Genomic DNA, 12,892 nt, shown 5'->3' with positions numbered 1-12,892 from the left:
TATCCAGAGAGGGAGGCAGCGCGTCTGCTCTAGTGTGAGGCGACGGCAGGGGAAATCTGAGGAAGTTATCAGCGAGAGCAGAAACCGACAACAATAGGTGAGGACGAGGCAGCCCTGCCTGTGCAGCTTTGGTTGCTTCCGTGCGGATTTGACGTAGTTTACGCACAAAGCAGGATTCAGCTGCAGCTGCGCGCTCGGCGGAGGAGCGGAGTTCTCCATGGTGCTTAAACAGACCGCTGCAGGACCGAGGAGGACCGCATTCACACCGAGCCACACAGGGGGCATGTCACCCGCTGCAGAGCCTATAAACACTGGCGCTAATACAGCGAATTGGCTTTTTTTTTTTCCACTGTTGAGGAAATCTCACAATGCTTCAGTCGTTCTCAAAGAGTGTGCAGATGGTGCAGCAGCAGGAGCAGGTTCGTTTTCAGGAGAATTCATTCTTTTAAAATTTTTGAACAAAAACATCCTAATAAAATATAAATAAGTTTAGGATAAAACATTTATTTTCTGAATTAAGTAAAGTACGAAAAATGAGACTAATCAAAATAATAGAACTATGGAATACAGTAAAATGATTTCATACTTCTGCACACACACACACACACACACACACACACACACACACACACACACAAACACACACACATATATATATATTTTCTTATTGCTTTCTTTTGTCCCTTTTTTCTCCATGTAATTTGTTATCATCTATTTTATTTATACTTACTATATCCATTTGGCCATACAGTGGGCAGTGGTTAGCGCTCTTATCTCAATACGTGATAGTTCCACATACCTGTCAGGCCTTTCTGTGGAAGCTGCATGTTCTTCCAGTGCATGGGTTTCCTCTGGCCACTCTAGTTTGTTTCAAGACGTGCATGTGAGTTTAATTAGTGACCTGTAAAGGGTGTACAGCATCCTGCCAAATAATAATTAAAAAAAAAAAAAAAAAAAAAAAAGATTTTTAATTTTGTGTATCTGAATGTTTTGCTTATTTACGACTTCTCAAAAAATGCAAAAATAAAAGCCCCAAACAAAATGTAGTGTCAGATATTGTAAGCAGTTCGAAGATCTCCCCCACTCGCACTACATTTCCCAGCATGCCTGCGGTGGAAGGCGGAAGTGACGTAGCAGATGTCCTTATAAAGCCGCTTCCCCGGCGGCTCGGGCAGACTGTGCGTGGCGGGGTGAACCTGCCGCGGCTGCGATGGGACGTGCTCGGAGAAATGACAGCTTGTGCAGGAATTTGGGCTGAACTGCATCCCCTGTGACGAGGAGGACCGCGACTGTCAGCTCGGTCGAAGTATGTGACAGCTGGCATTTTTGTATTTTTTTTTCTTCCCATCCGAGGCGTCATTCATGACACACATCATTTTAAATGAATTTATTTGTCAACGTTCAAGAATGGATTCGGTGAAATGGGCGCAAAAGTTGACCCGGCGGTGTCCTCTGGATGTTGCGGAGCTCCGTGTCAAACTCGGGCGCGTTTCAATGCCGGCGGAGCGGCTTCCTCTCCCGATGGGACGGTGAAGTGAACTGCAGCTGCACCGGGGGTGAAATAACGGGAGCGGGCATTGGAGGAGATAACGGAATTACCTCCCTGACCGAAGAACTGCGTTGAACCTGAATCTCTCCTCGATTTCCACCCCCTCGACGAGGACACTGGAGACTTTCCAGTGAATGATTTTATAGGTAGACTTATTTGTGTTTTGCATGTGTATTTTTTTTTTTTTTTTTTTTTTTTGTCGCCTATAAATCGAGCACCATTGAAGTGATTGCACTGCACGAGCCCTTAATCCGGGGGCTAAATGTTTAAAAACGTCCAGCAGCCTGCGGCGCTGTGAAAGTATTAAATGACACCTTTTATTCCGTGGAAACAAAGCAATTTAAATTAAGTCTGTTTAGATTGCTCCTCTGTTTCGGGATCATCTGTCAAGCACATTTTTTATGTTTTGTTTTTTTTGGGCACCAGCTGGACATCGAGTTTATTGTCGAGGGATTATCTTTTGATGACATAAACAACTTCACAGGAGATAATCAGACGCCAAGCTGAAACATGAGCTCGTTTTGTTAATTATTTAGCCCAACAATTAAACTAAACCTCCCATGCGCACCTGTGTGGTGGATGCATGTTGCCAAAAGGCCATTTTTTCTTTTTTTGCAACGTGTCACATTTAAAAGGCAATAAAGCCTTTTAACATGACAGCATGACAGCAGCATCAGTGCACGGATAAAGATAAGGACAGTTTTTGTGTCTGTGCAGCTTTGGGTGAAGTTGCGTTCACGCACCGGAAAGCATGCGCCCTGCAAGATTTCCTCAGCCTGTCTTCTTCACTTTTTCTGGCTTTGGTATTGGATCAAAGATGCATGGCTTTTCATGAGACAATCTGCTATATATAAACACTTTTTGCTCTGATAAACTCTTTTTTTTTTAGGGAGGGGGGCGGGGGAGGCAAAACTTTGTTCCCACTGTGGTGACCCTCTTGCTGTTTCCATGCGTCTTTCCTCTCCTCCAGACCTCTGGACGTTGTTGCGGATTGTGTTGCTATTTAATGCAATGGGCTGCATCCAGAGTATCAGGTGTAAGCCCAAGAGTTTCCGAGACAGTATCATCGTCCTGGAGCTGAACACGTCCATTGACTCCAACCCCACCAGCATCGACGAGGCGTCCAGCGTGGTCCTGCGCTACAGGACGCCGCACTTCCGAGCCAATGCTCGCGTCCTGGTGCCGCCAGTAGCAGCCAAGGAGACGTGGACCATCGGCTGGATCCAAGCCTGTAACCACATGGAGTTCTTCAACACGTACGGAGACAAAGGGATGTAAGTATCCATCGTGGGTTCAATGGATGAGTGTGATCGATTGAGGGAGACTTATTTTCAAATAATGAAACTGTTGAACCTGAGCTCTGTTGGAAGTCATGCACATGTCTTACTTTGTGTTTAGGATGTAGGTCTTTGTCATTCAAAGGAAATGCATTTAAACTCCCCATAAATGAAGATTTTTCTATTTCTGTTAAGGAAATAAGAATAACAGAGGATGAAGAAGCAACAAGTAGAGAAAGGCTTTAATAAAGACAATAGAAATAAGATAAGATAATAAAACAATTGAACGTTAAAGATGGCCATAGAGGGAAGTGAATCTCTGAAGTTGGGGGAAAAGGGTTGTGAAATTTGTCTGGAAGGTCCTGTTTTTTTGGTAATGAATGCACAAATATGTTTGCCTTCCCTTCTTTTGTTCCACTACTGTTATTATATATCACAAAAAGTGATAAGTCTTAAATAATGCTGTTAGTATGTGACAAATTAGTTGACATAAGGTCATTTTTTCTTCAAATTTTCTCATTCAACAGGATATAAATAGAAAGCAACCCAATCTTTTATGATTGAAATGAGGAAAAATCCTAAAGCAAAGCCGAAGCAGATGTCTGAAGGCAGAGATGTCTGAAATGTCTTCACTGAGGGTCATGTTTAGGAACGCTGGGCCACTCACAAGTGTGAATTCCTTCACCTCCAGTGTATTGAAGCTTGCAGCATCAATAGAGTGTAGGTAAACACGTGCACAGAAAAGCCTTTTCTGGGTTTGGACTGACAACTTGTCTAATGATAAACTGTGGTTAGTATTAACTAAATTACTTTGTGGGCTGTAGCTGATTTATTCTGTCTCACCAAAACGATCATATATGACTCACGTGGCAGATTTAGCAGGAATTTCCAAATTAGCTGTAACTTTATCCTATTTCTGTCTTGAAAATTCCAGCGATGTTTGACAGATTGACAAAAACAAAAGTTCCAGTGGACATACTTAAACAGGTTTGACATCATTTTCCAAAGTTTTGAAACATATATTTAATGCATACAAAGCCGATTTAAAGAGGTTTGTTGCACAGTAGTGAAGCTCGTCTTTGGGGACATTTTGGCCGCTCAGTCAAGTCAGAATTTTACATTCATGTATTTAAATTGACTTGTCTGTCAAAACGCTTTAGTATTCAGTCGGGGGACTTGGCTGTCGACAGCGTGTGGACGTGCGGCTGCATTCCCGCAGGCTGAAAAGTACTTGAAAAAGCTGACAGATGTGAGAAGGGGACAGTGTGATGGGACATAATGACTGTGACCTTTCAAATTGCTCCTCTCATCTGTACCATTGTTTTGCATCAACTGGCCTTCAGCTGAACAAACATGAACGAAACAAAAACCGTAGGTGCATTCGTCTTTAATTTTTAATATGCACTCCTCTTTTTTTTTTTCTTTTTTTTATTACATGTCATGTTGACATCCTGTCATAATATATTGTGGACAACCAGAAGCTGATCCTGGATATGCTTTATCTTGTGCACGCTGGATGTGTGAGTGCTGCAAAACTAAGATTAGAGACGCCGTCCCCTCCCCAACACCTCCACCCCTGTGTGGGTCTGCATGTTTGTGTGAAATAAGGCTTCGGGAAAAGTTAGAAGAAGGAAAAAAAAATCCCCCGCTTACTTTTTCATGTCGTGAACTCCTTTTTCATTTATAGAGTCTCTTTCTGAGAAACTGCATATTTTTACTTTTTTATTTAACAGAGGTCTTTTTTTTGTGTGATGTTTTCATGGAAATACACACACAGAAACTGAATCTATTCCAGACACAGTGAAACACAGATAACAGCTGGTAATCAGACCTTAAAGCAGTGTGTGTGACTTCTCTCAACATTCAAATAAAGAAATCATAAATACTAAAAAGTCAATTTGCAAAGAAGAACAGCAGCCATAAGTTAGCGTTAAGCTGTGTGAATGTAACTGATATGGCATATCTTTATTTATAGCGCTGCTCTGTATGTGGGGCCGTTGGTATGCACCCAGTCACCTTTGCAGCAGTGTTTACAAAGACCCACGCTCCTCCAGGGTTCATACGTGCAAAAAATGTGTTTTATACAATTTGAACTATTAAATAGTTCCCCCTCACAAAGGCAGCCAATAGCAGAATTTCAAAAATATCTAAAGTTCCCTCAATTCCCATGTACATTTTTTTGGAGCCGCTTTTAGGATTCAGGAGATGGATCTGCTCTGGCCGCACGCGTTCTCATACCAAGTAGTTTCTTTGATGGTAATAGAGCTTCGCCGAGCTGTAATTGGACAGAACAGCTGAGGATGGTAATGTGGATGATTTCTCTGTTGGCTTTGGTGGACGTGCTCAGGATTCTGTACGCATTCGGCGGGTCCTCCCATTTGCATCGGCCGGCTCCACTGAGAGGCGGCTCAGTGGGTTCAGACAGTTTGACTGTTAATAAAATCACAAGCATGCGGAGCAGAAATTTCAGTTTTTAAACTGGTTGTTTTCCGTTTTCTTCAGTTGATGCCACATACTTGATTCTCCTGCCAGGCAGCATTATCGTTGACACCTGTTGAGGTTTAACCACGCTTGGATTGATCAGCTGATTGCACTGGCGCCTGGTTTGTTTACCTTTCTTCCTGCCATCTGTAAAGGGAAGTCTCTCTCGGGCATCTCTGCCATGTCTAACGGACAGTTGATGTTCCAAACTTTTTGCTCGCAGCTTATACAAGTGAACATGGCAGCATGTTACAGGAACAGGAAATGAAACCATTTCCACTCTGGTTTCGTTCATTCGTGTTAACACTTTTTTTTTTTTTTCACACTGACTCACAGTGGAGGAAACCACAAACTACTGCCGAGCCGTGCGCTTTCATCATGTCCATAGCTTTAACATATTGCATATTACATGAGGATTTTTATTGGCTGACTCTGATGTCTGCTCTGAGCTTTGATGCTGTTATGATCGTAACAGGAAATTGCAACCATACCCTACAGCCGAGTTTTTTTTTTTTTTACACCACTGTCAAATGAACCTAAGTGACCTATGTTCAGAGGTGGCAAAGGTATACTTCTCTCGAAAAAAGTAAAAGTCAACCGCTTTCCTCCAATCAACAGAAGCTTTTTGAGCGGCGCATTTCAGCTGCTCCTTTAACCACCAGTCTGACAGACTTCATGCGGTGGATGTCTGACGACCTGCCTCACTCTCAGTCTCGCCATCACCGCTTGTTTCCGACTCCAGCGTCACATTCAGTCAAGTTACAAGCTTCACGCCCTCCATAGACTCATGGAAACACATCAGTGCTGCATTCTCTCAGTTTGACTGTTCCGTAAAGTGGCTGCAGTGGGACGGACGGTTTCAGTTAGAATAACAGACATAACCCCCTCCCTTTGTGCAAGTGAAACAGCATTAGCATCAAAGCTCTGATATGAATGTGAATCGGTAAAAACGTAACTGGAGAAATGTCAAGTTTTTTGGCGTTATTTTACCGTGCTTTTTCAAATTTTTGCTGTGCGGTCCAGCTGTGGTGTTCTGGTGCAGCAGTCGCATCGAACTGCAGCGAAATCTTCAACGGACTCTTTGTGATTATGCACTAATGTAAATGCCGGCAACTTCTACAGAAACCGACATGCTCAGGTGTTCCAGCTGCTCAGCTCTCACAGAGCAGGAGGATTTTTTAGTCCGCCTGCGGTTCCGTCAGACGAGCACACGTCTCCTATTGCAGACCACTCGACTGTGACAAAGCAGGCAGTGAAGACACAAACAGGAAGCGAGGCACATCCCTGCAACGCCTTCCTCCGTCATGACGAAAGTCGCACATCGTACGGGTTGACATTTCACCCGTTCTGCTTTATGTGCTTTTATATCAAGTCCGAACGCAGCGGATTGCTGTCGGTCATGCGGGATGTTTTTGTCTGAGTTCATGACAAAATGGAGAACTGCTGCAAACTGGTGAGGAGGGATGAGTTGAGAGGATTATGTGATGCTTCAGAACAGAAATGTCCATATGCACGGCCGAAAGCATGCGCGCACGCTCAAATGCGTGCATGCACACACACACACAGGGGCCAGCTATTATCATGCCTGACATGCTAACCCCCCCTCCCACCCCCCTTCCCCGGGGTGAATTCATAAATCACAATGTGAGGCCAGGCTGAGCAGGCAGTAAGTCATGTGGCTGGTGATCACACTGTTATCTCCTCTGTTCTGCTCATCCTCGGTTTTCAGGGAATGAGAGGTAATCTGTTTCCCGCTGCGAGCAGAAAATCGATAGGTGGACAGAGCAGCCGGGGTCACTCCTGTCGCCGTGTGTCGCCTGCTGCGTGCGTCCAAATATTTTTTTTCTTCGGGTTGATTTTCACCTCAGTTGGATGGAAATTGCTGAATTCCTTTGCCCTGAAGGACTGGATGAAGTGGTAGAGGACAGATGGAGGGTCAGTTCCTTGCTTCTGTACTGAATTGATAAAAATACTCCAGTAAATCATTTGGGTTGCTTATTAATCCTGACATTTAAAGGAATCACACTGCCCTCAGAATTAACTGCTGAATTGTAACAACTTTTTTTTTTTGCCATATCTGTTGAGATGGATTTCTTGACTTTACAAAAAGAGGGCACACACGTGCACACAAGTTCTTTTTTGTCCTCTTTAATAGAGCCAAAGCCTACAACCTAAAGAGCACTTCAGAAAGAAAAAAAAAAAAACCCAGAGCAACAATGATGCTCAGTTCCCTGCAGTTTGCACTTCTCTGTCACATTCCCATCTCTCGCTGAACACATTTCAAGGAACATTCATGTCTCCACCTTTAACAGCCCTTAAACCTGTGCCACAGTCCATGGCTGTGCACCGTTAGATTAGCAAATTATGCAGATAATTAAGGAAATGAAGGAAGGAAGTATACATCATTGCTGGATTAATGCAATGTGACTGCTGGGGAAAAAAAAAATCTACATTAGAGGTTTAAGTCAAACCTTGAAATGAAGTTAATCCACAGGAATCTTTTTATTTCCTAATCTCTGATTCCTCTCCTCTGGCAGGTCGAGCTGGGAGCTCCCCGACTTGCGCGACGGTAAGATCCAGGCCATCAGTGACTCGGACGGGGTCAACTACCCGTGGTACGGCAACACCACGGAGACCTGCACCATCGTGGGCCCCACCAAGAAGGACAGCAAGTTCACCGTGAGCATGAATGACAATTTCTACCCCAGCGTGACCTGGGGGGTGCCGGTCAGCGACAGCAACGTGCCTCAACTCAGCAGCATTCGCCGCGACCAGAGCTTTACCACCTGGCTGGTGGCCATCAATCAGGCCACCTCGGAGACGCTCGTGCTGCAGACCATCCGCTGGAGGATGCGCCTGCACATCCAGGTGGACCCCGAGAAGCCGCTGGGCCACCGGGCCGTCCTCAGAGAGCCCGTGGCCCAGGAGCAGCCCCAGATCCTGGGGAAGAACGAGGCCATCGCGCCCAACGCCATGGTCAAGCCCAACGCCAACGACGCCCAGGTGCTGATGTGGCGGCCAAAGAACGGTGACCCCGTGGTGGTCATCCCGCCCAAATACTGACCCGCCCGCCCCACTGACCGGACTGGCCTTGGATACCTTAACAGTATCACCTTTTCTTTCTTTCACTCCTGCTCTTCACCAGCCGCCACCGCATTGACCCCCACTCCTTTTATATATTTATTCGTGTCTTTGCCTCTTTATGCCTCTCTCATGTTTTTTCAGAAGACGTGATCAAAGAAATGGAGGAAAAACAACAACAACAACAACAACAAAAAACGCGAAACCAGCACTGAGCAAATAAGACCAGCAGTTGCTTTTTAGGTGGGTGCTTGAACAAACTTTTGAAACTGGAGTGAAAAAAAAAAGAAAAAAAACAAAAAAACTGCAACCATTCTACCTTCAAACTGGGTCTCACTGTGCTAAATGACGAAAATGAAAAACTGACTGTTTTTGATTTTTGTTTTTATTTTTTTAACATTTTGGCTGTTTGAGCCTCGTGACGGAAGGTTTTGTCAGTGTGGGCGGATTGGAAGTATTCACATAACCATGTGTGTGCACACGCTGCCTACATGGATATGCACAAACTCCGTGTATTATTACCAGTTGCGTTTTTATTTATGGGCTGGAAGAGAGTGCATTTATTTGTGTTCAGTGTTTCGTTTTTGTTTTTTTTTTGTGGTGTCATTTACATGACAATTTGCGTTGGGTGACATGCTTAGGTGTTAGGATTTTTTTTTTTTTCTTTTTTTAAAGAACATGCGAGACATTCAATCCATGCTGCCTTAAGTTTACATTGCTTTCCACTGCAAACTTTTTAGCCTTAAACAAAGTGCAATGCAGTAAGTGGTCATATTTGTCCTGTTTCTTCCAGACTGCTGGTGCTGGCGTGCGTGAGTGTGTGTATGTGAATGCGTGTGTGTTTGTGGGTTTAAGAAAGGAACTGTAGCACAAGAGGAAGTCCCAGATCTTTGATGCAGGATTTGATGAACCGTTGCGGGGAGACACAGTTTTACTTCCGAGCTGAGTCGCGGAGCTGTGTTTCAAGCGCACGATGCTGCAGCGAAGATGTTCCGTGCAGATAGACGTACGAAGAAGTAAATCCAACTCCGACCGATAGCACAAAGAACTCGACGTGCAATAACAACACGAGCAAAAATTGGACAGAAAAGCACTCTGCAGCTGACCTGGTTTCACTTAATTTCTAATGTTTATGGGCTGTGGCAGAGTCCAGCAGCCAAAAGCAACATTTTCTTCTTCTGTATCACTCCATCTCAGGGCCTCCTTTAACTTCCTTCCTCTTTCTTTTCGTTTTTCTGCTCCTTTTTGTTTGCCCTGCTCACATTGAACAATCGATACTTTTATTGCTAAGCAGCCGCAGACGGGGGAAATCATTTTTTTAATATCCACAGAATAATAACAGCACCCCGCTTTGCGCAATCTTCTTTTTCGTCTCCCCTCCACTTGTAAGACAAGCTCACGCATTTCTACTTCTCGCTGTTGAAACAGTGGCGTTCATTTCCTCTTTGTAGAATTACAGCTTCAAACATCTGTCGTTTATATCGGCAGACTCTCCCGTTTAGTCGCCCCTCCTCCTCGATCACCACTAATCTTCATCTTCCTCCAGTATTTCTCCTCCCACTCCTCACTTCCTCTCGTCGCCGTTCTCTCACTTTTTTTTTTTTTTTTTATCTGCTGTCGAGGCTGAAAAGGAGCGCAGGGGAGCGTGCGAGCGCGATGCCGACTGCTCGGTTGGCATATAGATGACCCACTTCTCCGCCGTGCCAGTTGTGGCTTTCTTCGCAGAAATGTGGGTCTTGTCTTCCTTTATTTCACCGCCAGCAAATGTAACACACACACACACACACACGTGCGCGCGCACACATGAATAAACAAGCGGCTCCGGCCAGCTTAATATCAACATTCAGCGAGGTGATGCCTGCTCAACTGTGAATCCTTGAGATGGCCTTCAGCTCCAACCTGAAACTTTTATTACAAACAAAACGGAAAAAGCAGCCAGCGTTCAGCGCTATTTTTTTTTTTTTTTTTTTTAAATCATATTTTCTGATGGAAAGCCAAAAATATTTGTTGCATACTCAGATTTCGGAAAAAAATATTAATGAAAGTCCATTCAGTCTGTTCAGTCTCCGGTAAAAGAAATAATTTGCATGCAAATCCGGTGTCATTCACAAATATCAAGAGGCTGCTGCAAATTTCCTTCAGGCCGCGTCTAAAAATACACACAATCAAAGGAATGGTTGAATATTTTTAGAAAGAGCTTGTTCGTTGTCTTCCTGAAACCTGGGTATGAAGATCAGTCCTGCTTGAGCAGTATCCGAATCTGAATGTTAGCCAGTCTCGTAGCGTGACGTGCTACCTGAAAACCCTGCAGATCACTGAAAGCTCAGAAATGCTTTTCTTCCGTGAGATGAGCTGTGGTGGTGGTCGAACATGGCGAGGCTCTCGATGAGCAAGATCACGACCAAGTCAGAGTGAGCGAAAGGAAAAAGCAAGGAGCGACGGGGGCCGGCCGCCCTAATTAGCTCCAGAGTGACACACTTTGATGCCCTAGATGGGCTGAACCGTGCTGAACCGTGCCCGCGCCGCGCCGTGCGACGCGCCGGCTGTCCGGAGTCACGGCCGCGGTTTAAGTGAGGTCAAACAGCCAAGGCCGGGGGGGGCCGAGGGGAGCTGTCACAGTCCCGACATGTCCAGCCAGCCAGGCCGCCGGTGTCTGCGAGGGGAACAAAATGAAGGTGGCAAACAAACCGGGTCCATTCAGACGGTAACGTCTGCTTAAAATAGCGTCGAGATTTTCCAAGAACGACCTGGACGCGGTCCAGGAGTTATTTTTCAATTTGTGGCTGATATTAAAAGTCTGCCGCTCGTATCGAGCCCCCAGTCACCTTTCACCTGACGCAGCACCGAGCTGAGGACACCGACCTGAACCTGGGCTACATGTAATGTAATTAAACGCTGACACGCAGAGTAGCAAACACTCATTACGTGTGTGTGTGTGTGTGTGTGTGTGTGAGTGTGTGTGTGCTTTAAATCCCGCTGAACGGATTTAAACGGGGTGAGGAGTTTCACTTCTGCTGCTGTGAATTCTTCCCCCCGTCTCCTCACTGTCAGAGGGTTTGTGGCCTCGGGGGGGGAATGCAGCGGGTCCGGCGTGGTATCTGATTGTCACAGCAGTGTCACATTGGCAGCGTGAACCCGTTTATCAGCGCCGCACGTGGCCCGTCTGGACGCGCGCACGTGTTGATCGGGGCCGTACGCGCAGACAGACGCGCATGTTTATTGACAAGCGCGATAATCCGCTCTTCCGTCAGCCAGCGCTTTAATATTCAGAACGAGAACATGAGACCCAGGCGATTGGTAGGTCACGGAGTGGGAGCGTGTCGGCTATCGCAGTCTTCCGTTCGCCTCGGTCGGTTGTGTTTATGATGTGAAACTTCATAGGTCTTTTGCAGAAAAAGAAAAAAGATTTTTGTTATACAGTTGGGGAAAAAAAAAAATTTGCAGTAAGTGCCAAAATTGGACAAAGCCAAAACGACGCAGGAGGGCGCTGTTTGAGGCTCGTCAAACCAAAAACCTGCTGTCGGTCAATAACATATTGGCAAAAATGTAGCCGTGCATGCGGGGCTGTGCCAAGAGGAAGGCAGTCTCCTCTCCTAAACCCACACTGCTACCGTTCTTCTGAGGGCTGCTACCTTCGCTTCTCATTGTTGTAATAGTTTTGTGTTCCTCCATAAAACCTCAGTGAGTCGTTTTTAGTCAAACCAAATTCACACTCAGGACCACCAGCCTTTGTTCCCTGGCTCTTATTTTTGGTTCTATCTGGAGAAGAAGAAGGAAAAAAAAAAAAAAACCCCTAAAGTTCGTATTCCATAAGTCATCTCTCTCGTCTCCTCACGCCAGAAAATACAATTTATTATTTTTTTTTAAATGAAACCCCAAATGTAGCACAAAAGATGATACGAGTTCTGTTTGGTTTGGTTTGTTTCTGGAAAAACAGCACTGAAATATGGAACAGAATGTCTTCTTTTGCTCAGCTTTGAATTCTCCACCAATACTTGAAAATGGGTCAGTTCTGGCAAACATTTAAAAACTGTGAAAATGCACAACACTGGGGAAACAACCCCTGAGGGGAAAATGAATAAAAAAAAGAGAAGGTCTTTTTCATGAATGAATAAAAAAGAAAATAAATACTATTTGTTGTCACTCTTTTTTATTTTACACAGTTTTGTTTTTTTAGTTTAATGAGATCTAAACGCTTTTTATCAACACTGCATTCTGCTAAATAGTAATTACACGGCAAATGTTCTTCTGCAATGACCCGTTACACTACAAGTACATCCATTCATCCTTGCATGTCCTGCTTCACGGCGGCTTTTTCCTGCATTACTCTGTCAACATGCACAAACCCAAAGGATCCTCCACAGCCCGGACAAAACATGCAGTCTTATTGTGATGCATTGAAAAGTCTTGAAAGCCTGCATAGTGCATGGTTAAAACAAAAAAAACCCTAAGGCATGCACAGCGGAGCACATGATGCACTGTATGCCTCCGTCAGGACCGTTCT

General features: G+C 44.9%; 1 protein-coding gene across 2 annotated transcripts; it reads left to right on the top strand.

Moving 5' to 3' along the window:
• Positions 1-1,189: 1,189 nt before the first annotated feature.
• On the top strand, positions 1,190-12,248 carry fam78ab (family with sequence similarity 78 member Ab). Of its 2 annotated transcripts, XM_030084813.1 has the most exons (3): positions 1,190-1,695; positions 2,520-2,823; positions 7,845-12,248. In XM_030084813.1, the coding sequence occupies exons 2-3, from the start codon at positions 2,561-2,563 to the stop codon at positions 8,368-8,370; spliced, it is 789 nt and encodes a 262-aa protein (XP_029940673.1). In that variant the 5' UTR covers positions 1,190-1,695; positions 2,520-2,560; the 3' UTR covers positions 8,371-12,248. The 2 variants fall into 2 exon arrangements, with proteins under 2 accessions (XP_029940673.1, XP_029940672.1); XM_030084812.1 differs by having other exon boundaries at positions 1,190-2,823.
• Positions 12,249-12,892: the final 644 nt, after the last annotated feature.

The sequence above is a fragment of the Salarias fasciatus genome (assembly GCF_902148845.1).
Source record: "Salarias fasciatus chromosome 7 unlocalized genomic scaffold, fSalaFa1.1 super_scaffold_4, whole genome shotgun sequence".
NCBI classification, from domain to species: Eukaryota; Metazoa; Chordata; class Actinopteri; order Blenniiformes; family Blenniidae; genus Salarias; species Salarias fasciatus.
The sequence above is the reverse complement of the archived record's forward strand: the minus strand, read 5'-3'. Positions and strand labels throughout refer to the sequence as shown.

Coding starts and splice junctions, on each gene's coding strand:
- fam78ab (XM_030084812.1), top strand. CDS start 2,498: ATGCGTCTTTCCTCTCCTCCAGACCTCTGGACGTTGTTGCGGATTGTG. Junction 2,824..7,844: donor ACGTACGGAGACAAAGGGAT/GTAAGTATCCAT, acceptor CTCCTCTGGCAG/GTCGAGCTGGGAGCTCCCCG.